The sequence below is a fragment of the Mastomys coucha genome, unplaced genomic scaffold (genome assembly GCF_008632895.1).
Source record: "Mastomys coucha isolate ucsf_1 unplaced genomic scaffold, UCSF_Mcou_1 pScaffold22, whole genome shotgun sequence".
NCBI lineage: Eukaryota > Metazoa > Chordata > Mammalia > Rodentia > Muridae > Mastomys > Mastomys coucha.
Genome location: NW_022196905.1, coordinates 242,282,266 through 242,309,284, shown reverse-complemented (window position 1 = coordinate 242,309,284; position 27,019 = coordinate 242,282,266). Strand labels below are relative to the sequence as shown.

The 27,019-nt window shown below is 44.2% G+C and overlaps 1 protein-coding gene across 1 annotated transcript in view; it reads right to left on the bottom strand.

Annotated features, from left to right (window-relative positions):
• The window catches only part of Bean1 (brain expressed associated with NEDD4 1), a 47,742-nt gene that overhangs the window by 10,157 nt on the left and 10,566 nt on the right, over nt 1-27,019 (bottom strand). The window contains exon 2 of the mRNA XM_031341080.1: nt 26,351-26,459. Coding sequence (XP_031196940.1) covers nt 26,351-26,375 — 25 coding nt within the window. The 5' untranslated portion in view covers nt 26,376-26,459. The remainder of the gene's footprint in view (nt 1-26,350; nt 26,460-27,019) is intronic.

The following is a 27,019-nucleotide window of genomic DNA, read 5'->3' as shown; positions in this document are numbered from 1 at the left end:
TTCTTGGGATTCTGTGAGGGCAAATACAGGCCAGTTTTCAGAGGCCCTACTATGTGTAGGCTCAGTGCTAAGATTTTGCTTCTTCTTTGAAGTTCTGTTCATTCAAATCTTCCCATTTAGTATGAAGACATTGAGACTAAAAGCTACTAGATAACTCAAGTGCCATGAGGCAGGTTCTCTCTATGCTGTGGTCCCTTACTAAACAAGTCAGGAGGAGATGGATAAGAAGCTGACAGGGGCATTAAAACAATAGGGAAGGGGGAAGATAGAACTGAGTTATGTAAAAGTGTGAGTAATTTAATTCTCAATGGGGTTAATATGTATAAATATGAGGTGGCAATATATATGTGGCAAAGTCCTAGAAACATCACTGAATATGGTGGAAAATATTTTAAAAGAATCAAAATATTACACTACAAAGTATTCAGTTATAGCAAAAAGGAGAACTGGAAGACATGAGATACACAGACAAAGGTAAAATGGCATGTGTAAATACAGCTGTATCAACTGTCATGCCGAATGTTAACCAACCTGACCAAGAGGCAGAGTCTGTCAGGCTGGGCAACTGTCTGTAGACATCTCACTTGGGAATCAGAATTGAGAGTGAATTAATGGAAAAATATATACTATGAAAACAATTAAAAGATGGCTCAAGTGGCTGTAAAAATTAAGAAAAAAGAAATTTAAAACAGAAAGTCATTAGAAATAAAAAGGACATCTTATAATAAAAGGGCTAATCTTTCAGGAAGCCACAAAAAGCTATAAACATATATTCATTTAACAACAGAGTTCTAAAATACACTGAGTAGAGGCTAAAGAACAGAGGAAATAGATACAGTACAGCAACAGCTGGAGCTTCAGTATTCCATTTTCTATAAAATTGGGTAGAAGCCAGGTGTAGTGGCATAGACCTATAATACCATCAAAGGAGAATCATAAATCCAAGGCCAGCCTGGGCTACACAGTGAGACCCTCTCACAAGCCAACTTATGAGCTAGCCAACTGACAAATGAACAACTGAGCAGAAGAAAAAAAAAGAAAATACAAGATGAACAAAATTATAAACAAATTAGACCTAACATACACCCACAACACTCCACCTGACAGAACAAGCATTCTTCTCCAGCTAAGAGGAATGCTTTCCAGAATGGGCCATATGCCAGGATGAAAGATGAACTATAGTCTATTCTAACAGATCAAAACTGTACAAAGTATGTTCTTTGATTACAAGGAAGATTAGAAGGATGAACACCAACAAATTTGTGAATATAATAAATATGTGGAAATTATGCAACATATCAATAAATAACAAGTCAGAGAGAAAGGCATAGGGGGAAGCCAAGCATACATTAGGATGAGTCTGAGTGAACCCCTGTGAGATGATGCTAATGCAATGACTAAGTTTACAGCATCAAGAGCCTATATACTTTTAAAAATGATCTCATGTCAACAAATAGCTTCTCCCTTAGAATACTGGAAAGAGAAGAGCTAACTGGAGTCTGTGTAAGAAGGAAGGAAGGGAGGGAGGGAAAGAGGAAGAAAGGACGAAAAGGAGAAAAGGAGGGAGGAAGGAAGATTGGAGTAGACATTTGTGAAATGGAGACTCTGAAGACAAAGAGAGGTAATGTCAGAATGGCCATACTTTATTTCATTTCTTTTTCTTTTTCTTTTTAATTATATATTTTCTTTATTTATATGTAAATTCCTCCTTTCCCAGTTTCCCCGCCAAAAAACAAAGAAACAAACAAAAACAACAAAAACAAACCCCTGTTGCCTCCCCCTCCCCATGCCTACCACCCCACCCTCTCCCACTTATTGGCTTTATTTCATTTCTTAAAGATGAACAAAATAGGTGAGTCTTATGCCAAAATGACCAAGGAAAGGAGGGTGGGAGGAGAAGTTTCAAAATACTATAATCAGAAATGAAAAAGGAAACATTACTACAGACCCTACAGAAATACCAGTTTCAAGGAGAACTGTGAACAATTAAATGCCAGCAAATTGGATATCTTACATGGAACAAACAAATTCTTAGAGATACACAAAACTGGGTGAATAAGACCCAGGATAAACCAAAGCCTCTAAGCAGATTTATCACTGATGAAGTGACTGAATGACTAATAAAATCAATTCCACCTGGAACAATCTAGCATGAGACTGCTTCATTGGTGAATTGTACCGAACATTTAAAGAATAAGTAACTTTAATAGATACAAAGTTTCAGGTTTGGAAATGAAAAAGTTCTGGAGAGGATGTTGATGGACACACATACTGCACTTCATTTGTATAGATAAAATAGTTATATATGTATAATTGTTATATATATGAATATATATATGAATTAATGCCAATTTTCACAGAATTCTTAAAAATAGTATAGGTGAGAATGCTTATCAACTTATTTTTTGTAACTTTGTTATTTATTTAATGACTAAATGCATTTATAAGCAAAACATAGTATATTTATTTTTAAGTACATTATTCTATTGAAAAACTTTTTTTCTAGTTTCTGGATATTATGTATAGAGCAGCAACAAATATACAGAGAAACCGTCCTTATGGTAGGATGAAGCATCTTTGACCTTTGGCCAAGAATGGTATAGTTGAATCTTGAGGTAGATTGATTTCCAACTTTTTGAGGAACCGAAATATTAATTTCCATAATACCTGTGCAAGTTTGTACTTCTAACAGTAAAGGAGGAATATTCCAATTGCTCTACATTCTTACCAGCATGAGCTTTCATGTGAAATATTGCTTATCAACTTATTATGTAAGGCCATGTTTACCTAGATACCAAAATCGGACAAAGGCACTACAAAAAAATAAAGTCCAATATTTATAGAGCAAAGCCCCCTGTTACAGAGCTAGTGAAATGCATTGTTGACTTCATGACTTCTGATTTGGCAAACAGTTCTTGGATATGACAACAGAACCACGAGACAAAGGGAAAGAGATAAACACTATGTTTATTACCTGTTTGTACCAAGGGAGATGATAAAGGAATGGAAAAGACAATCCACAGAATGGGAAAGAAATGTTTGTGAGTCAGATATCTCAGAAGGCATGAGAGTCTTGACTAAATAAAGAGCTATTACCATGCTGTTATATAAAGATTGTGCCATTAGAAGTAAACCATGATCAGAATAGACATTTCTCCAAAATACAACTGCCAATAAACACATGAAAATGTACTGGGTATAGTGGCACATACCCTTAAATCCCAGCACTTGAGGAGGCATAAGCTGGAACAATCTAGCTCAGTGAGTTCAAGGCCAGCCTGGTCTACATAGTGAGCTCCAGTACAGCCAGGGCTACAGAATGAGATTGTGGTGGTTTGAATAAAAATGGCTCATAAATTTGCATGCTTGGTCATTAGGGACTGGTGCTAGGTGACAGGGATTAGGGGATATGGCTCTGTTGGAGTAGGTGTGGCCTTGGGGGAAAGTGTGTCTTTGGGGTTACAAATGTCCAAGCCCAGTCCAGTGTCTGTCTGTCTCTGTCTCTGTCTCTGTCTGTCCCTGTCTCTGTCTCTCTGTCTGTCTCTGTGTCTCTTCATCTGTCTCTGCTCCCCTCCATCCCCCTCTGCTGCCTGCTGATCTAGAAATAGAGCTCTGAGCTTCTTCTCCAGCACCATGTCTGCCTGCATTGCCACCACACTTCCCACCATGATGATAATGGACTAAACCTCTGACCCTGTAAGCCAGCCCACTTAAATGTTTCCTTTATAAGAGTTTCCTTGATCATGGTGTCTCTTCACAGCAATAGAACACAACTTAGACAGAGACCATGTCTTGAAAGCAAACAAACAACAACAACAACAAAAAAAAACCCAAACAACAACAACAACAACAACAACAACAAAAAACCAAAAGGTTTGGAGAGTTAGATGGCTCTAATCAGTGGAATCAATAACACCAAGTATTGTGGAGGAAAGAGAATCTTTTGGACTGTTCATGATGCTATTGTCTGTTTTTTGAATGTACTCTGGTACTTTCCAAACATAACCTCAGATGATCTAGCCACCATCCCCCTAAGCATATACCAGGAAAACACATCTGTGCAAAATTAATATTCAAACTAATATCATAGTAACCTTCAAAATACACAGAATACAGCTTCCTCTTTCTCAGTCTTTAGACTTTTCCTTACAAGCCACATCCTCAGAGATTAATGAATTTGGAGATCCGGTGGTATGATTGGTAGTTGTGGATGCTTTGGGAGGCGGGGCCTCACAGGAGGTCTGTAGGTCTCTGAGATACACCCTTCATGTGAGATTCTGGTGGATTCTCTCATTTTCTGCTCTGACTAGAGATGTATGTGTTGATGTGCATCCCTGCCTATTGTCACTCATGTAGTGAGGTGGGCCAAACAAGGCAGATTGACTTTACCTGATGCTATATCATATACAGTGTGTGCTTTCTTCAGATGGCACCACAACAATCTCTGAATGCCTTACTTGCTCATGTGTTTACTTATTTATTGTGATTCTGTGTCTTTGTGCTCCTTGCCCACCTTACTAGTTTGTTAGCTCCTTGTATACAGACATCCCATCTATCTTGCCTAACTTACTGAATCTGCAGCACCTGGTCAAATGCCAGGCACATAATAGATGATCATTAAATATCTTCAGGATGGCTGAATAAACTGCAGTGGACATGGCTGGCTCTCTGTTTTCTATTAGGCTAGAATCCGGTTTCTTCTCTCTTTAACAGCTTGGATTTTAGATGAAGTGCCAACTTCTCATTTTTACTGTCAGCTCTTGTTTTCTGTTTTTCTTCATGATGCACAGATGAAAGGTGAAACTCCCCTGTACCCATCAACCCCCCAGATTCCAAAGGGATCATTTTAAATTGTGTTGTCTGACCTCGGTGTAGGGCTAATTTGTAGCATGCTTTCCACTGTTTCATGTCTATGCCGGTGACCAGGCACTACTAATCAATCATGATTCTCCTCCCTGTTTGACAGCCTTAGGATCCTTTTCAACAGGGCACTCCATGCAATGACTTAAGCTGCCTAGAGCTGGTCATGAATTGGTACTTTCAGCTGTCGATCATTTTGTGTGACACAATGCATCATGCTAACCCGCCTACACCAACAGCCATGTTCTTGCTCTCACCTTCAGAGTCAAGGAGAGGGACTGTGGCATGCGGGGGTGTGCCCTACTGGGGACAGGGAGCTCAGGGCAAGAGTCTTGCTCCCAGTGGGGCTCTGGGCTGTCCCATTCTGAACCTAGATATGGGGAGGGCTGGGAACACACTAGGCATATCCTGATCTGAAGCAGATGTACACAGTACTAGAAAGCTGTCATGGTCAGGGCTACAGATGCTAACCTGTAAACAGAGAGTGTGTGTACATTGTGCATGTGTGCATTGTGCAAGTGCACGACTGTGCACATGTGCATATACACCCCTGTCTCCTTTACTCAGTGTGCAGAACCTGCTGCCAACAGGTGCTAGCCCCATGGGGCCACCTTGAAGTTGTTCCTCCCTCCACCTGCTGCAGCAGGAGATGAGAGCCTTGCCTTGTTTGTGTGGACTCCAGGCTCATTATGAGTTGGGTGGGAGAAGGCATCTCCCATGCCTGTAGATGAAGCCAGTTGGCACCACTGTCTCTTGCATGGCTGGCTGGGAGATTAATCTCCCAGTCACTATCACCCACAGAGGAGGTTCTGCTTTAAATTATGAGAGCAACTCTTGCAATCTCCAAACTCAGGGCCATTTTATCAAGAAGATAAATATGACTGCAGAGCAATAACATGGCAGCCCCCTTATACCCCCTGCCTCTCTGTCCCCTGCATCAGCTGCGGCAAGGGCAGAGGAAGAAGCTTTGTCTCAGCCCCTGACTTCTTTTCCAGGCCACTTCTCCAAATGCCCAGGGCCAAGTGCACACCACTTCACCGTGTACACAATTCCCTGATTTGTCACCATTCCTCACAGTGGGTGGTGGTTATCTCCAGAGTACCTACTGTGTGCCTTTACCAGATCATTTTATTTAATTCAGTGATGGGATCCCCAGGTAAAAGGTAAGGGAACAGCCGCAGGGAGATTAAGGAATTTCCCCAACATCATAGAGCACTGCACAAAGGGAAGGTTCGGCCCCCTTACTCTACATTCTGATAAAGGTCTGTGGACACCAGGTACTGTATCCTAATAGCTCAGGGTTTCTTGCAAAAAAGAAAATTTCTCCTAAAATGATGTCTGGCTTCTAGGCTACTTTCTGTGTTGTCAGGCTGTGACCTAGGCTTACTCAGGCCAAGTTAGTAGAACATTGCTGGTGAGATACCAAGTTTCCAGAGGTGAGAGCGTATGCATCTCAAGCAGGTACATATGGAAAGGGGAGCTGCCTAGGGCTGGGCCGTGAGCCACTGCTCTGTGGGTGTTCTACCTCTGGATTTATGCAACTGCTGAGCAGGCTGTAGTTTTAACAGGATGAGTATTTGCTACACACCAGGCAGCTGACACATTCTCTGCACAAAGGTTTAGCTCATTTAAATCCCCAGAGGCAGGTATCTTTTCCACACAAGATAAAGAAGCAGAGGCACAAGGCTGGTCAAAGGGATGGAGCTAGGGCTTGGGGCAGATTGCTCTTTACAGTTCAGGAACCTGTGATCTAAGAAGTCTTGGTTTGGAGCCACTGGAGGGTAGGCGTATATCCTTTCTGTCTGTCGCTCCCCTCTGTCCAGGGCTAGCTCAGAAAGGAAGCCCAGGAGCTTATGAATGGCACCAAGAGCAAGAACAATCAGTGATTCATGGCTCTGCATACCTTGAGAAGGATGAAGGAACTGCTCTCTGTCATTCTCACTTACCCATTGCCTCATCCTCCTGTCCATCACTCATCCAACTCTCCAAGTCTGATTATAAGGTCCATTGACACGTGCAAGTCAGAGTATGAACAAAGAGAGTTCACCAGGTCTTGTGGGATTTTTGTTTGATTTTACTTTGTTTCTATTTTGTATAGTATCTTTCTATGTAGCTCAGACTGGCTCGGAACTCACAGTCCCTCCATTTACAGATGAAGACACTTCACTCTGGGGTCTGAAGTACCATGCTTAAGAGCATTTACCAAGTGTGTATATATGTCTGGGATCAAAACCAGGGCTTATCTGGAAGTTCATGAAGCAGTGAGGTACAGAAAAGGCAACGTGCTTTGCCAGTGCATTTTCCCTCAGAAGTGTATGCTCTGGAAATTGGGCTCCCGAGTAACAGTAGTAAGCGGTGATGATCTTAAGAGGCAGGGCTCAATGGAAGGGATTAAGAAAGGTTCATGGACCATTACCTTTGGAAGTGCTGGTCTTGGAGCAAGTTAGGTCTTATGGGAGTGGGTTGTAGGATTGTTATGAGAGCATTAATGTGGACCCCTCTCTCTTTCCCTCTCTCTGTCCCTTCCTTCCTCCCTCCTTCCCTTCCTCTCAAGGCTCTTAGTAGAAGCCAACACCAGTGCCATACATTTACATCTCCAGGCCCATGAACCAGCATAATTATAAAGTAACCAACTTTGGCTATTTTGTTTGTTAGCAAAAAATAGACTAAGGTATTGGGAAAAGAGGGTGCAATGAAAGGGATCAGTTTCTGTTCTATCCCAGATCTAAGACTCACTTATTATATGACTTTGGACACAGTCCTCTCTGGACCTATTGTCTGCCATAAACTGTTCTCTCTGCAGAATAGGTAGGTGGGATTATGAGGGCAGAGAGAGGCTGACAACCAGGAATGGAAGTATCAAGATTCAAGAAGCCTATTAGGTTGAGGGCAAGGTTGGCTCTAGGATGGAGAACTTGGACAGGGCAGGGACATTGTAACAGACCATTGTTGCTAAATCCTTGCTGACTTCAGCATTCAGGCTGAATCAATGAGCACAGAGAATCCTCCTTAGAGCCCCAAGCTATCTGAGCCTCAGGGATGTGGAGAAGGCACAGCAACACCAGGGCACTGAGTCAACATTTTTCGACCATCCTCCCAGGCCCATTCTGGTGAAAGAAAGAAGGGGAAGGAAGCAAGGACCTATATCTGATGGATGGCTCCTGTCACAAAAATTCCTAAGGCATTTGTCACAGGTGCATTTCCCTGGGAAGGTCTGGACTCAACTGGGCATCCTTCACAGCAGAAGTAGACAGAGTAGCCATGCAGTCAGTGGAAGGAACAGAGGGAACATACTCCAGGTACCATCTTCCCCTACTCCCCATCGACAGGTCCCAGCTTCCTGCAGGAAAGGGCAGAGGTCAGAGCTGGCTGACTTGTACTTTTACATCTCCTTCCCGGTCTTGAATGACACCTCAGCTCACTTGCTGATACTCAACCATGGAATAGATGTTTCAAGAGACCAACATGAGGAAGCCAGAGGGCTTGGCAGGTCAGGAATGTCTCAGAGAGGACACACAGGGTGGCATGCAGAACAAGATGAAAGGCAGGAGGACCATAGGCAGAACCACAGAAGAGTTAGATCTTAGACGAGCTCGGGGAGGAGGGTGCACTCTTGGGGGGGGGGAGTGTTACCTCAGACCATGGGGGTGAGGGTAGGCTACTTGCTGTTCAGGATACTTCTTACAGTGGGGACGTACCGCTACAAGAAGTCAACTAATGCAAGAGCAAGGTCTGTTTGTGACGTCCAGAGTTGGGGCAGATTATGGTAGAGAAGAATGAAGTATAAAGTTGTCCACTTATTTGATGGTTCTCTATTAATCTAACTAATGAAGCCTTCTTAGGCATTATCTAGCTAGGCAGCATCTCAGCATCTACTTAGTAACCCACTTATCTGCCCATCCATATACCCATCATCAATCCATGTATCAATCTATCCATCCATCATCCATCTATCTATTTATAAACACATCCCTTCACCCACCCACCATTATGTTCATCTACCCAGCCATCTACTCATCAACCATCCATCCACCTACCTATCATATATCTATCCATAAATCCAACTACCCACCTATCTATCATCCATGAATTGATCCACCATTATTTAACTATTTAACCTTTATTCCTTCATTCATTCATTTACCTAACCATCTACTGATGTATCCATCCATCCATCCACCCACTATCAGGTAACCTACCCATCCATTACCCATTTATTCATTCATCTTGTACCAATACCCACTAAGTGCTTATTTCATGCACATTTCAGGCTTGCACCATCACCATGAATCAGACGGAAATGAACCTCTCAAACTAGACAGCAAGAGATCCAGTAGATATTGTGGCATGGAAAGGGGCATACTCACTGTGTCAATGGAGCTTCCTGGTCCCACTTCAGCAGAGTAACTCTGCTCCCCTCTGGTCTACAAGTCAGAGTTAATAGGAGAGCATGCCACTGGGAACTAGAAGGTTTTCAACCACAGTGTTCAGCTATAACTAGGAAAATATATGCAACCACCCACAAGCCTTTAATGACTCTCTAAACAGGAGCCCAGAGTGATTTATTCTACTATTAGGACACATCCTGTCCCTCAAATAAACACACTAAAATGAGCTCAGATGTCTCTCCACATACCTCAATCCCATATCTTTGCCATTTGGCCATCATTCCCTAATATTTTATTACTGGCTTGCAGAAATATTTATTCATGGGCTGGAAGTCCACTGAACCAATTTCACAAGCCAATTTCCCTATTTATGAGCCAGCTGCTGTTGCAGACCAGAGCTGTGGGGGAAGAATACACTTGTCTAGAACCCAGACCAGTTCTCATTTCCTTGCAGTGGCCTCAAGAGCTTCCTGTCCTCTTCTCTTTCGTTTTGCTCTAAAGTTGGCTCTGCATCTCTTGGGGACTGGCTGGACGCACCCATCAGCCAGAAGATTAGCTCCAACCTGCCAACTTGCATCATGAGACTTATAATTATGATAGAAAAAAAATAGACCATTGGTTTTAACATGGAATGTCCAGGAACTCATGAACATTTAATCCAAAAAATGTTAAATTCACAAGTGCTGCAGATGACCACAAGCTGTTCCACATAGGGAGAGAGAAGATCACTGGTGGAGGTCATGCTCTCCACAGATTTCTGTATTTGTCCCTGGAACAAGCTGGAACTGTGATGGCTGAGGCTTTCTTGGGTGCTATCTTCTCAGTTTCCCTTCGGCCTTCTGCCTCAGAGCCCGGACTGAGGTGGCCGACCTGGGAAGCAGCTTTATTAAAGGTGTGTGATGGCAGGTACTGTCCATCAATCCTGTTGATGTCTGTTCTAGCTTCCTTTACATTTGTGAGGAAGTACTCTGGCTATGAGAAACTATGGGAGAAAAAAGTTCACTTCATCTTATTCTTCCAGGTCACAGTCTATTAGTGAGGGAAGCCATGGCAGTAACTGGAAGCAGGAGCTGGAAGCAGAGACCACTGAGGAGCACTGCTTGCTTACTCACGGACAGGCTTATACTTAGCTAGCTTTTTTTGTATAATCCAGGATTACCTGCCTAGGGATGGTGCCGCCTATAGTGGGCTGGGCCCTCCTACATCAATTAATAATTAAGACAATCCCCCACAGATATGCCCACAGGCCAGGCTGATCCGGATAGACAATTCCTCAAATGACTGTGGGCTCTATGAAGTTGATAATTAAAAATAACTAGGACAGAAACTCAATGTAAAACACATTCAAGATATGAAGGTCATTAAAATCTTTGTTTTCCCCCAATGAACTGATGCACAGAAAAAAGAAAAAAAGACTCAGTCAAATTTTTGGCATATGCCTATAATCCTAACACTCAGAAACCAGAAACAGGAGAACCAGTTCAAGATCATTCTCTGCTACATAATGAGTTCAAGGCCAGCCTGGGCTATGTGAGATCTTGTCACAAAGGAACAAAAGAAAACAAAGTGCAACAAAAGAGAAGAACATGGAATCTGCAGAACTTTTGGCCCTCAGGATAGTCAGAGATACTTTTGCAACTGACTTCAACATGAATAGAAACTGGTCTTTTCTTATTTTTTTTTGTACTAATTAGTATTATGTAAGAAAGAAAATCCTGATTATTTCCATGAGTCAGACTTAGGGTCCATGTAGATCATCACTGCATTACTCGCTATTGCAGAATGAATAATCACTTTGATGTGAGGGATTACCTTTACCTAACTCCCCCACCAAAAAAATTTAGAAGGTCCAAAAGTTTTAGGGAGAGGAAGTGCAGTAGGTGGTAAATACAGTGATTAAAACCCTTGGTTAGGGACATAATGATGCTACTGATCTCCTTAATGTCCTCATCTCTCAAATAAGGTAATTATATTTGAAGGTGATTCTGTGAATCCCACAAGACTAAGAAGGTAGATTATTTAATCATTTCATGAATGCAACCACCAAACTGGACACGACTATTAGAATACCATTTCAATTCCACTTGAGCAAAGAACAGTGAGAACTTGGAAAAAAAGCAAACCAAGAGGTCTTGCCTGGAATTGCTTCCTACATTCCCCACCGACTCTGTTGGCCCAAATGCAGCAGGTTGTGGAAGCCAGCAGCTCCCTGATACTGTGGGTAAGAGACAGTACAGTGTCCTTAGAATGGTACCATTTAAGCAGCCATTGCAGTGGTGAACAAACAGGATTAGTTGTTACATTAGCTTAAAGTTGTGGCTCTGAGTGTAGCAAGAAATGGGCTAGTGGACTAGCTGGCACCAGAATGACCTGAATCATCATTTCAAGGACTTAAGAGACTCTCCAAATCTGTTGGGGTTGACTACTGTCAGGCATGTAGTAGAGCAGAGCCCAGATCTCTTTGGCCAGTGGTTCTTAACTTTCCTAATGTTTCGACCCTCTTTAATACAGGTCCTCATATTGTGGTGACCCCAAACCATAAAATTATTTTCACTGATGTTTCATAACTGTAATTTTGCTACTGTTATGAATCATAATATAAATACCTGTGTTTTCCTGTGCTCTTAGGTGACCCCTGTAAAAGGGTCATTTGACCCCCTAGAAGGGGCTTGACCCACATGCTGAGAACCTCTGTCTTGGGTTAATGCAGACTTTATCTATGTGCAAAGAGATATAATCTTACTGAGAACTGAAAATGAGAGCCAACTGGAAAACAGTCCAGGGAGTGAATGTTTCCCTGGGCCTCACACAACAAATTCGCCAGCAGAGAGAGTAAGTAAGCTTTACTATCTCAGAGCATTAGAGTACAAGATCTTACTGCTGTTTGAGTGAACACTGAGCTGTGCAGACTCCAGTCAACTAGAAGGAAGGAAATCTTAAGACTGCAACCAAGAAAGGAAAACCCAAGTAGGAACACCAGCAACTGTTTGGTGCAGTAGAAACTGATATTTTACAGCTTTAATTCAAACCATGTCTTAAAGAACTTGACAAACAACAGCTTGTACAGCATAAAAAGTAAGACTCCATTATCTAAAATATTCAATGGTCAACAAAAACACAGAAAAAGAAACAGGAAAATATTACTTATAGTCAGAAAATATCAAATAAAAACAAAACAAAAACTAGTCAATAAAAGCTGTGTTTCAGATACCAGACTAGACAGACCAAAACTTTAAAGTAATGATAAATATGTGTAAGCCAATAAAGAAAGTCATGCTTAAAGAATTTAAGGAAAGTATGATTACAATGCTCCAAGGAATAGAGAATCTTGGTAAACTATAACAGAGAACCAGATGAAACCAGGCAGGGTAATACACACCTGCAATCCCAGCACTTGGGAATTAAAGCCGGGAGGACCAGGAGTTTAATGTCACCCTCAGTGTTCTAGCTTCCTTTCTATTGCTGTGACAAAACAGATCAAAAGCAACTTAGAGAGGAAATGGTTTATTTCAGGTTAAAGGTTACAACCTATCATCGAGGGAGGTCAGCGTAGGAACTCAAATAGGAACTTGAAGCAGAAACCAGAGGAATGTTCCTTGCTTACTCACAAGCTCATGTTTAACTAGCTTTCTAATATTGGCCAGGACTGCTTGCCAAGGGAATGGTGCTGTCCACAGTGGGTTGGGTCCTCTTACATCAATTAACAATACTATCTCCCACAGATAAATCCATAGACCAATCTGATTTGAGATTTTTCCTCAGTTAGAACTCTGTTTTCAGATGATTTTAGGTTGTGTCAAGGTAACAGGTAAAGCTAACTAGGACACTCAGCTATATAGTTAGTTCCAAGCCAGCTAGAGCCAAGAAAAGATAATGATAACAAACCACTAGAGGGACTCATCAGCAGACTTAAGGTGCCAGAGAATTAGTTGTGATGGTTTATATATGCTTGGCCCAAGGAGTGGCCTTATTGGAATGGGTGTGGGCACGGGCTTAAGACCTTCACCCTAGCTGCCTGGAAGTCAATATTCTGTTAGCAGCCTTCAGATGAAGATGTAGAACTCTCAGCTTCTCCTGCACCATGCCTGTCTGGATGCTGCCATGCTCTTGTCTTGATGATAATGGACTGAACCTCTGAACCTGTAAGCCGAAGAAGAAGAAGAAGAAGAAGAAGAAGAAGAAGAAGAAGAAGAAGAAGAAGAAGAAGAAGAAGAAGAAGAAGAAGAAGAAGAAGAAGAAGAAAGAGGAGGAAGAGGAGGAGAGGAGGAGGAAGAGGAGGAAGAGGAGGAGGAAGAGGAATATGAAAAATAAAAGCACAAAAAATGAGGGGGGAGGAGATGCATTAGATCAAAGTCTCCCTATTTTACTGGATTGAATTGCCACTATGCTGAAATAGATTGTGATACAGGAAGAGACATGTATAACCCTCAGAGCAATTACTAACAGAATTTTAAAAAACCCCAGAAGACTACAACAGCAAATTAAACATGTTTACTTAATGCCAAAGAGGTACAGGAGGAATACATGCACAAAAGAGACATGAGACAAAAGGAAAATACTCTAAAATGACCCTTGTACAAGTCCATTATTTCTATTTTCTATTAATTTTTATTTGTAAAAATATATGGATTCATTGTTCAAGCAACAGAGTACCATAGTGAATAAGTAGGCTATACACTGACCTCAAGAAACACATTTTAGTTAGATAAAAACCAAACAGATGAAAATTAAAAAATGAGAGAAGAAATACCACACAAATATTTGGCATGATTTGTTTTTATATTTTTACTTAATGAATCTAGCCTGTACATGTGTGCATACTTACATGTGTCACAGCATTCATGCTGAGATCAGAATAAAGTCTGTGGGGTAAGTTTTCTCCTTCTGCCATGTGAGTCCCAAGGATGGAGCTCAGAATGTCATGCTTGGTGGCCATGAGCCATCTTACTGGCCTTAGTTGGCAAAATTATGCTAATTTCAGACAAAGTTTATAAACTCAAGGCAAGTAATATTACTGAAGACAAGGACATTTCCTAGTGCCAAGTAAATATATCAGCGGGATATAGTTGTTGGGTGAACATACCAACTAATGAGTCCCCCCAAACATGAGAGAAAGTACTGTTAGATTTGAAAAGTCATGGGAATTTCAACACTACATCCTCCATAAGTAATACAACAGCTATCTAGAAACTCATCAAGGATCTACAAGGCTTGAAGCACACTAGCAACCAGCTTGACATAACTGAATCTTAAAGAACACTCCACCAAGTGTTAAGCCTGACGATTGCAGGACTATCTCAGCACATATGGAACACTCTTTGGGATGTGTGGCTCACAGCGCAAGCAACAACAAATTCAGAAAGATTAAAAATGTACAAAATATGTCCTTTGGCTAGAGTGTAATTAAAGTGGACACCCACAATAGAAAGATACATGAAAAATGTCACACTTCTCCTCCAACCACTGTACACTTTTATACAAGATTAGGAATTATAGCCCCTGATCTAGAACAGGGCTCTGGGGTGTCTGAGTCTGAGACACATTAAATGTGGCAGAATTTTGTCTCTGTGTCCATGGAAGTTTCCCCAGTATCCAGAATTAACTGTGCAAAGGTTAGCAGTGTACTACAGGTAATATATCATTAGTAGAAAGAGAACTATCTAGAGGAATTTTAATCTAGCAACATGGCCACTCTGGCAAGGAATCACATCCAAAGATAAGATCCAGCCAGAGAGCAGACACACCCAGGATTACAACATGATCTAGCTGGGGTATAGACATTCCCTTAGTACATATCTTTAATCCCTGACAATAAAGGTAAGGTTGGTTTGTAGAAAGAAACAGCCATGTTTGTAAGTGATATCTAATTGAGAGGTAGACAAAGTGATGAATCAGAGAAAGATTTACAGAATGAAGCAAAGATAGGATATGCCCAATTCTTAGGAAAACAGCATAGGAAAGAGATGTTACCTAAGAGAGCAATACACAGACAGAACAAGCTAGATACAAGTGGTGGTGGTGGTGGTGGTGGTGGTGGTGGTGGTGGTGGTAGTGTGTGTGGCAGTTTTACAGGGACAGTTTTACAGAGACAGGTTGCAAAGAGAACAAACTAGACAACAAGTGAAGGCAGAATGAACCAGAGAATGAGAAGGAGACAGAAGATTAGAACATATTACCAAAGTTAGTATGAGGCTAAGCAGAGCAATTCAGTAAGAAGCTGAGAGAAGCTGGATTGAATCAGTCAGTTTGGAAGATTAGGTTGGATGGAGGCTAGAAGTTTCTAGGCCTAGGACTAGAGATAGTTATAACAGAGAAAGTAATGCTCTGGGCTCAGCCCAAGTTGTATATTCACACAGCTTGGGTAAGGCTCTCAGCTCATCCCTCTGTCTGAGAAAATAAAAGTGACATTTATAGAACTAGGCCAGCCTAAGTTACAGAGCACTATCAAAAGTCATGGGTCAAATGCTGCCTCTGTTTCTCGTTACTTGTGGCTATTGAGCTCTTTGAGCCTCTTGACTCATTTGTAAAATTGGAGCAGTGTCCTCTGATAGAAGCTAACTAAAACACACTGGCTAACAGGATGGCTGGCTCATAATAGGTGTTCAATATATGGAATTAAACCTTAGATCCCTGAAGATATTTCCTGGATGCAGATCTAAATGTAAAGGGCTATGAGACATGGTGGCACACACCTTACTTAAATCCCAGCACTCTGGAGGCAGGGGATCTCTTGAGTTCAAAGCCAGCCTGGTCTACATAGTGAGTTTCAGGACAGCCCCCAGAGCTGCACAGAGAAGTCCAGTCTTGAAACAACAACAACAACAACAACAACAACAACAACAACAACAACAATAACTGCAGGCAGCAGCAAAACGAAACAAAAATAAACTTGAAGGGCAAAACCACAGCAGTTGAAGAGGGAAATTCCATAAATACCTTCATGACTTTAGAACCTTTAAGTAGGACACCAAAGGTTCTAACAATTTAAAATGTATGATGGGTCTGCGCTGAAGTGAAGAACACTAATGGGAGTTTGGGCCACATGGTGGGATGTGTATGATGCTGAGAGGGTTCAAGCATTGCTCAGGGACTGAGATATGAACAGGGTCAAGGTCAGATCTGAAGTAGGCAGGGATGCTAATAAAAAGACTTGTGGGATATATCCACCCCATCATTAACCAGGTGCCGTCTCTGAGCTGTTTATCTGCTGAGACATGAAACAATCTTTTTCCTCATCTTCACAGAACTATCCTTTTCCCGTGATTAGCTTTTCAGCCTAACAGGCTTGCTCTTCGATGGATACACAGGCAATTAGTCATGCCATCCATTACGGCCGCTCAATGTCAAACAGCACTAACAGCCGGACCCATCTGTGGTGATGCTGGAAAACAAATTTAAAAACCCTGGCCTCATGTTCATCCAGAGAACCCAAGACAGCCTGCCTTTCTTCAAATGATAAGAAGCCCCACGGGAATCCTTTTCAGATAGAAATATGCAGTCCTCAGCCACAGCTGACAGGAAGTATGTGCTGTTTACCCAGAGTGTCTTTGAATGATGGCTCGCCTCAGCAGTGCCTCTGGAACCTCCCACTACCTGACTCAGGGTTGAGCTGAGTCGCTTTGGGGCTCCACTTCTACAGCTGAAGTGAAAGTTCTTGGTTACTAACTTGAGCTGACAGACAGACCTTCATTTGGCTTTCATATGTCTTGGCATTATCATTTATATCAAAGCCAGTGTCAAACTGAGGGAAGGTGCTGTGTGTCCCTTTGTTCCAAAGGTGCTTCATCAACTCGCCGTACCCAAGGCATTTGTGTGAAGACAACCGTGTACAGCTGGGCCTTTCATTTCTCAAATCCTAGTTCAGGAGCTAAGACCGAACAAAATCTGCCATGGGCATGACAGCTCAACATTTACTACGTCAGGCTGGGAGCTTCAGCCTTACCCTTCTACTAAGGCCTGGTGTTTTTACTTAACACTCAGTATAATTTATATTTTAAAAGAACTTAAAGATCACAGGCCAGGTTTCTGAAGATATGAATTCAGTTGTAAATTACACACTGTCTGAGTTGCTGATAGTCATGTTGTTGTAGATAATTGGATTTTATGCTCTGCAGACAGGCCAGCCCATCACTACTGCAGGTATAATTGATCAACCCACTCCTTCACAATGCTACTGTCCCCAACGTTGACAGTGTGCTGATGACATACTATGCATGTGTAATGGCCACGTGTCCTCTAATGTCCTTAGAATGTCAGGATCACTGTACATAATTTTAAAGTTCTAGGGATCCCTCTTTACCTTGGAAAGAAAGGGAGATTTCTGAAAAAGCTTAAATTATTTCGTGAGTGCTCTCATAAATGTCATTACACATGTATTTACTGAAATCTGAAGTGTCAGTAACAATAGAAGAAAACCTCTTCCACAAGATTGCTATGTGACTGAAAGTACTCAACATAGTTTTCAAATCTATAAAATTTTATTATTGGAATGACAGTGATAAACTCTCTACTCCCAAGTAGTACAAGAATGTATTTCATAACCTCGTATTCAGTTAAATATGTATAAGCTAAATAATTGCATATATGAAAATTAACACATATTTTATGGACTAAAAAAGTAAAAAAGTACTAATTCAAAGATACCACATTGAAAAACAGAGGCAATCCCCAGTCAGGAAGATGTTTTGCAATAATATTTCCAAATGAGAAGCCATTCACAATATATAAAGAATGCCTAGAAATCAATAATAAAAGCACACCATAAATAGGCAAAAGACCTGAGAGGTCCCTTAACAAGAGAGTTTAAAGTACGATATGAAGTTGCCATAGAAATTCAAGCTAAAAACCACCATACACTATCCCTGTTTCCTACGTGAATGGCTAAGATGAGAAACTTAGACTACACCCACTGTTGTCAGGGCATACAGTGGTCAGAAATCTCACATTCGCTCATAAGAGGCCAGGCTGGAATAGTCACTACTGAAGTGTTTAGCTTTTACCCTTGAAGGCTAACCACATGTATATCCTTCTGTCCAAGCTCCTACTCCTCGGTGGGATGCCTTTTTATATGTTCCCTGGAATATAGACAGCTACTAAATAAAAACTAATTAAATTTAAAAAACTCATCTCTTTATGTTTTTGAGTGCTCAGTAGTCACATGTGGCTTAGGCTGTCTATACTGAATAACAAAGATAGAGACCATTTTCATTACTGAAGAATGTTCTCTTGGATATCACTGTACTAGAATATCCACAGCACAGCTATTCGTTCATCATCTCAAAATGGAGAATATCCAGATGCCCATCAGAGTAGAATGATATATTTACACAAAGGAATACTACATAGTGGAGAAACTACATGATCTACAATTATACTCAATAAGGTAGGGAAAGTGCACAACACACTGTTGAGCAAAAGAACACACTGCATGATCCCAATAAAGTGTGACACACAGGCAACACTAATTGAGGTTGCCATTGGCACAGATTAGTGAGCGGGGAAGCATAGGAAGGAGATCTGGGTGCGGGTAAGAGTGTGTTTCCCAGCGTTTCCCAGCAGGAGCATGCTCAGTTTGTGAGATGTCTTTGAGCTGTGCCCTGGTGACGGTACACCTTTCTGTATGCACACTGAAGTTAGTGGAGTGCTGGCAAACCAGTTCTCATAGAAAAGAGAGGAAAGCAAGAAGAAAAGAGAGGAGATGGAGGAAGGAAAGAAGGAAGGGAAGGAGGGAGAGAAAGGAAGGAAAAAGGATTGAAGGAAGAGCTGAGAGGAAGGAAGGGAGAGGAAAAAGGAATAGAGAAGGAAGGAAGAAAGGGAGAAAGGAAGGGAGGAAAGAAGGAAGGAAGGAAGGCTTCAGATTTGTAGTTTGCCGATTTCCATGATGTAAATACCTCCAGTGTGGTGATTTTGGAACTGCCAATAGTTAAATCATTTGCTCATGAAACTCCCAAGTATTTTTAATTATTGGCTCTTGAGGGTGACATTTCTACTGAGAGAAAGAGAAAAACAGAGACAGAGACACAGAGAGACAGAGAGAAAGGGAAAGAAAGAAAGAAAGAAAATCCCTAGAGCCTGAGCAGGGTAGGGAGGCTCAGCACCCCCTCCAGAGGTGAAGGTTCAGGTCCCTGAACCCTGAAGTATGGTAAGGGCTGCTCCAGCCAGGAGCTAAAGTTAGGCTCCTCTGACTGTCCCCGGCCTCTTAAACGAGGATGTGTGTGTGCGCGCGTGCGCATGTGTGTGTGTGTGTGTGTGTGTGTGTGTGTGTGTAAGGACATGTGGGGTGGGAGTGGGGCCCGTGCAGTGACCTTTGTCCCTTGAAGCAGCTCTTCCATAGTTTCCCTTTGGAAGGAGTCTGGTGTTCCCATTCAGACCTCTCTCCTGGGGCACTTTCTCACTTGTGTGTGGCAGCCATGCTTAATTCTGAGGCAAGAGACTGAAGTGGCACCAACTCATACACTCTGTGACCTCATCCAGCTCTTTCTCTGCACTTGGTTTCCAAGCCTGTGGTAAGAGGGAGTTGGGACAGAGGCTTGGGAGGAACAGCTCTGGCAGAGGGCTTATATCTAGCCTACATTACAAGGCTGGGCAAGCTGGTTTACTTCTGGGCAAGGGGAGGGAGATCCTGATGACAGCTGTCAAAATTGCTGGACAGTCACTGTACCAAGCTGGGGCTGATGGGAAAGTAGAGATTATTCCTTGTGGGGAGGGGCAGTCTTAGGAAGACCCTGCAGGGATGTCTGAGTGTAGCTTCCTGGCTATCACTGTGGGATTTTAAAAGGTAGGGAAGGCATCAACCTTATTGAGCATACTCTGTTCACCAAGCCCTCAGGTCACATTGGAAACTCGGTCCAATTATGCCATTTCACAAGGGGATAAGCAGAGCTTCAGAGGAGATGCTCCAGTGTTGGCTGAGCCTGGCTCCTTCGTAAGTGCTGCCCCTGCATTAGGGCACACCTACACCCACCACTTACCCTTTGACCCTTTCCTGCTGAAGACACATTCCATTCAGGGATGCAGGGGCAGAAGGTTGGTTGGGGGCTGAGGGGCAACAGGTGGCGTGGAGGGCAATGGGCAGAAGGATGATTTTCTCCTAAACTGCAGAGGGAGGTGGTCTCAAGTTTCAAGGAAGAGGGGTGGATTCAAAGAGCAGCCTCTAGAAGCGGATGGTTTGGGGACTCACGGGTGGGCGCAGGGTCCCTGGGCAGGTGGTTTCCCCTCCAGGGTCTGCTCCCTTGTTTCTGAAGCAGACAGGCTGCTCATTTCTGTCATAGCACCACAGAGGACAACCTGCCTCTCCCAAGCCCCGGGAAGCATTCCAGGTGCAGGGAGAGCAGAGTGCTGGGGTGGCTAACTCATGGAGCCCCTGGCAAAGGAACAACAGTGTGCTTACTCATCCCATAGCTGGAGAATAGGCCACCCCTCCATGGACCTGGCTTTGGGTGACAACTCCAGGGATCATTCTTCTCTTGGCAAGACCACTAGGTGTGGAGATCCTGTGCTCTCCACCCACCCAGTGCTCAGAGAGTTCCTTCTCTTCCCCACCGTTGTTCCACACGTGTCCTGTTGGTGGCCTCATCCCACTTCTCAGCACCCGGACACTGACAGCTCCCCAATTTACACTTCAGCTCCAGACTCACCCTTGAACCCACCAGGCTAATATGTCTGGCTGTCTGCCTGCATCTCCACCCTGGTGGCTACACAGCATCTCAGATGCCTTCAAGTCCAGTCCAGTCAGGTTGCCAGTCAATCCAGGACTTTCCTCAGCTCAGTCAATGACAGACTGACTGGTCCTTCCATGTGCTCAGTTCTAAGCTTCTCCTCATCCTCCCTTCTCATTTACTCCATATCCAAACGACTTCACTTTCCAGTCTGTTTCTAGTTTCAATCTCTGTCCTAGACCTTCTCTCTACATCCTGGACTACTTCCTAGCTTCCTGACTACCTCCACCTCTCCTTTGGTCCCCCCTCCAGCCTGTTTTGCCATACCAGGGTAAGAGAAACTTTTTTTCAGCTCATAATCCTCCAAAGATTCCCAGGAAGCAAAAGCCAAAATCTGACCATGGCTTCTAGGGCCATGCATCATATGACTGACTGATGCGCTTACTCTGGTACATTCCATGTATTCTTCAAGCCCACTGTTCCTCCTTTGTTGGAACTAGCCCTACCAGTTCCCATTGCTGAATGTTCCCACTCAGAGTTCTCGTCTACAAGACACCTGTATGACTCAGCCTTGCCACCGATAACCCATCTACCATCACATCTAATGATGTTTACATATTTTGACAATTCCATGTGTGTGGGTGTTTTGCCTGCATGTGTCTGTGCATCTGTGCTTGCATGCCTGTGGAGGCCAGAAGAGGACATGAGATCCCTTGGAGTTGGAATTAAAGTGGGTGGGCACCATGTGGGTGCAGGGAAATGATTCCAGACCCTCTTTAAGAGCATTAGGAGCTCTTAACTGCTAAGCCATCTCTCCAGTCCCATCCATTATGGACTTAGCTCATTCTTTCCCTGATTCCTCATCCTGCTGTATTTGCTGCATACCACCCCAACGCGTTATAAATACACACACACCCTGTTTATGCTCACACGAGTGTGTGTGTGCACACATGTATGGATGCCAGAGTGTCTCCACTATCCGTTTCCATTTTTTGAGGTAAGGTGTCTCCCTGAACTTGAAGCTCACTGATTGGCTGGCCAGCAAACTCCAGGACTTTTCTCATCTCCACTTTCCCAGGGCTAGGATTACAAGCGCATGCCACCACACCTGGCTGCACTCGTATGCTGATCCAGCTGTGGCTTAGTTAAAACAGAGACCTGCTCACCCTCATTCTAGTCTGGTCCTCACCCCCCCTATCTTTTAGCTGTAGCACCCTGATTAATTCCTTTACTACTTTAAGCCTCAGTTTCCTTGTGTGTGGAATGGACACATTAACCTTTCTCCTCAGAACTTCTCCAAGGAAGCGAGGAGGCCATAAGAAACATGGATCCTTATGAGGGTTTCCCCACACTACCTCACAACATCCCCCTAACATGAAAACATTTATCAACTCCCATTTTATAAGTGAAGAAACTGAGACCCAGGAGGGAACAGCTCAAGCCCCTTCCCCTCTAGCCCCTTGCCTCACCAAGGGAAGGACAAAAACTAGTGACCTATGGGCATTTCCAGCACCCATTTAGAGTGACTCTGAGTTTACCTCTAGGCTTATTGAAAAAGAGTATCATAATTGATTAGTGATGTCTCCTCTGGACACAGAAATGGTGGGATGTTGAGTGTGCTCCATTATTTTCCTTGCTTGCCCTCAAATCCTCCCTTCTGTTGATAGCAACAGAGGTAACTCTGACAACAAGAAGAGCAAAGACACACTGTACTGTGAATGTCTCCCAAAGGTCCATGCATTGATGGAAAGTGGTAGAGCCCCTAAGAGGTGGAGCCTTGCCAGGGAAGTCAGATCCCCAGGGATAGACTTTTGAAGAGGATGATGGGAGTCCAAGTGCTTCCTTGCCATCACGAGGCAAACAGGTTTCCTCTATCATTGCTATGATATTCTGCCTCATCACAGGACCCAGATCATCAGGACCAGCTGACCATGGGCTGAAACCTCTGAATCATGAGCCAAATAGCCATGTCCTCCCTAAGGTATTCTGTCACAGCAACAGAAAGCTAACACAAAATCCAAATCCCATCTACCCCTGGAACCTCACCTCTGTTTTCCCATCTCCACTGTTAAAGACATGGCTAATACAGAGATAGGCAGTGGGACAGGGTCTTGAGCATCATTTCAGAGCCTGATACCAAGCTCAACTCTCCCCATGGTCCCTCAGATCTGAGCAGCAAACTTGTAAGATTCTACCAGTTCCATTTTATGGATGAGCAAACTGAGGGCTTGGGAAGGTGAATAGTACTCCCACAGCTGGCAAATATCAGTGCTAGACTATACCCATACCATACAACCCAACGTTACCCTTACTCTGAGGCGGGCTGTCATAGACGTATGGGGCCCTGCCAGGCTATGATTCCTGCCAGGCCTCTGGCAGCCACCATGAACCTGACAGTGATGTGCCCACTTGACTTCTCCACAGATTGTGGGGTATTGTCTCCCCCTCCCTCATTTGCCTTGCTACATGCTTAGTCTCCAGTCTCTTCCACCCCACCCCACCCTCAAACAACTCCTTCAGATCTGTCCCCAGAGGCCATAGGAGAGCAGCTTGCCCCCACCACACAGGGAGCTACATGACGCTGCCATCTGCTAGATGACAATGGAGAGGATGTGTAGCATCTGTGCTTAGAGCCCGGGTCCCCAGGGAGTCCTAGGCTGTTCTGCCCAGCAGAGCCCAGATGGAACCTACACACTATTCCCACATCCCCAGACTTCCTGAGGAACAACGGACCTCCTCCACACTCAGGGCTCCAGGCAAGACCTCTGCATGCTGGGAAAGACCTCACTTTAAGCAGAAGAACCCTCTTTCCTTTTGCAGCCACATGGCCAGCACATGTCCAGTCTTCCCTGACAGGACGCGTGTCCTCTTTCTTGTTCTCACTTCATTTCTCCCTCAGTCTTCTCGTCTTCCCAATGGGGCTGCTGCAGAGAGCTGCTGGAGGTGCCCAGCGAGGGGCAGAGACAAGCTGAGGTATCTGAAGGTGAAACGGGGTTGGACGTGAACAGACCTACATACAGCCCAGCCCTTTGTGGCTGATGTCTGCCTAACTCCCAGGAGGCCAGAGAAACACGCCACATCTTCAGGGTCTGCAGGAGCTGGCCAATCAGTTTTCAGTAGTGGCTTAGCACCATTTAACCAGCCACCTTGCTCTCTGCTCCAGGTAGATGTGACCTCTCCACTCTTTGCAGACTTCCCAAGCTCTGACTCCTGGACAGAGATCTTTCTTTGGGAAACCGTTGAGCTTGGTTTTCCCTCCGTGGGTCTCATGTCTAAATCACAGGGGCCGGGGGAGCAGAGGTGTGGCAAGATCATCAGATGAGCTAACATGGTGGTCTCTGCCATGTTTCTCACTGCACAGAGCAGCTGTAGATGTGTGTGTGTCAAAAAGAAGGTGTGTGTGGTCTCAAATGGCCATTCCTGGGTGTCCAAAGTATTTCTTTTCTTTATTATTTTTAAAGTTTTAAAATTTTAAGACAGAGTCCCCTTCTGTATCCTGGAGCTAGGGATGATCCCCCAAGTACTAAGAATGCTCCCTATGTCTGGTTCCTAAGAGCTCTGTTGGGGGCTTTTCGGGGTTTTGAAGCACCCCCTCCGCACCCCTGCACACCATGCCTCCAGGACCTAAATGAGCTTCTTCAATCTGCACATTGGCAGAGCCCAGAGGGTATTGGCTTCATTCACTTGTTCATTTGCTCAGCCAACAATGAGTTTGGTGCTGAGGACAGCCAAGGGCAAGGGCAGAGTGGACCTGCTTTCTGGAAGTTCACCTTCTATTGGGATGTGGACAAGCAAGTGAGCATAAAGATAAGTGAGCAACTTCTAGACTTCTAGATTGTATCTGAAGGGCTGAGGGCAGGGTGCAATTGGACTCCAATATAGCAAACTGTTAGCCTCACTCAGAAACCCCAGGATTCCCTTGGGCAGTCAGGACTGATGGTTATATGCACAACAAGGAGACTGAGGGTCACTCATATTTCTGGCCTAAGGGCTAGATTCAATGGCGGTACCCAAATCAATATATGTATGGTTTATATCATGAACTAGATATATAGCTATAGACATAGACATAGACCATAGACATAGACATAGATATGATGTAGATATAGACAGAGACAGAGGTAGAGACAGAGATAGACATAGATAGTTTAGAGGGAAAATAGACCATTCGACTTGGGGCAGGTTGAGTATGAGATGGAGCAGGGGCAGTAGAAAGCAGAGGGACCCAGGGAGAGGCTGGGACAGACAGGTTGGGAAGCACCTGCCCTAGGCTGCAGCCAGAAGCAGGGCAACGGAGCAACAGTGAAGTCTGGCTGTGCAGAATAAGGAGCAGGCTGGGCTGGACCCTGGGGCCGGGCTGGACCCTGGGGCTGAGTAACAGGGACAGGTGCAGTTCCCCGGCCCCATGCTAAAGGAGCCACAATGGACAGGATGCGTGAACAGAGTGGCTGGAAGAACCCAGGAGGGTTAGGAGTCAAGAAGGTGGAAGCCACCAACAGTGTCACCCACAGCTGGGCTCTCCTTCTCCACTCCTCCTCCCCCCAACACACTCTTTTCTGGGTGGCCAGAGCTTTACTATACTCTTGGCAAATGAGCCTACAGCTGGCCTCTTCCCTGCAATATAAATGGTGAGGATCCTGCCCAGATTCTGACTAAATCCCATCCACACGGGACATGCAGCCCTGTCCCCCCACCTCCCCTTCACTGGCATTCCTTAGTATTTTAGGAGTTAGCATCTGGGACTGGGACTGTGTGAGAAAGATGTGCTCAGCCCAGGACAGCACAGACTAGAGGTACAAACTCAAGCAAACCTTAGTGCGAGTGAGGTGAGACACCAGGGCAGCAGGGGGTGTCCTCTGATGTCACCTCAACACACAGCCATGACTTCTCAACAATCGTGCATTTTCTTCGGTCAGTGGGGGCTTTCTGGTGAGAGACATGGGATGAATTTCCTTAGGGAGCCAGCCTCCAGGGAACACATTGTGCAGGACCCAAATTCATTAAGCAACATTTGTGGGCACTTAAGCTTTGGAAGAACTGAAGGCTTCTGCTTCCCACAGGAAGCATACATCACAGCATCACACTAAAGGCCCTGAAAAGGCTGGCGGTGCCTAACAAGTTAGTAACATGTCTCATCTGACGCTTTGCACACTCAGTTGGCCATGGGGCTGTGGGTGGGCAGAGTGCATGATTACTATGCTTCAGAGGAACCTTGATCCACATTTTGGGAACAGGACAAAAGTTGACTTTCAGGTTCCAGGCAGCCCACTGCGGATGTTGGGATGGCCTATGTCCCTGTTCCCCAGTCCTAGATTTTAGACCCTTCACACTAGCCCTGGTCAGACTCAGTGCCTTGGCTAAACATCCTGGTTCCATCCTTACAACTCCACCCTCTAGCTCTGCAGTAGCTGGACCCCAACAGTGATGGACAAGGAAGAGACTTACAGGGGCAAGGGCATTTGAAGGACATGTAATCCTTGAAGCAGAACAGTGGAGCCAGCCTGCCCAGGAGCACAGCTCTGACTTCTTGAAGGGGGGAGGCCCCTCTACTCACCTGTGGAGACACAAACAGGCAGGTGATGGGATGCCTGCAGCATCTACCATGTCCAGGGGCTGGGCACTTACATCACTTTGGGAGACAGGTCTTATGGACACATTCCTAGTCTGGGATCCCTGGGCTACAAAGTGCAGGGTATAGATAAAGGAATAGGGTGAATGGGTGTTGAGGTCACACATTGATGGGGAGGACAGATTTTTCTCTAGGGTGGACCTGGAGAGGGAGAGAGTGTAAAGCCATGAAGTTCTACCGTGGACCACTCATTGTTCCCACATCTCCCATGGGCTACAGCATCCGCAGTGCCTTGTGGCTGTAAGGCATGGACCAATTCTTAAAGACTGGTCCAGAGTCCTCATTTCATAGAGGAAAACAGACCTAGAGAAGGGAGAAGCTTGTTCACAGCTTTGTGGCTGGCATCCCCTGATTCCCAACTCAAACTGTGTTAAGACTATTGCTCTAAGAACCAAGAGTGCTCTTTTTTGGGGAGAAGTCTTGTAGCTTGGCCAAAATCACACAGCTGTCAACTAACAGGCTGGCGTGAGACCTCATGCCTTCCC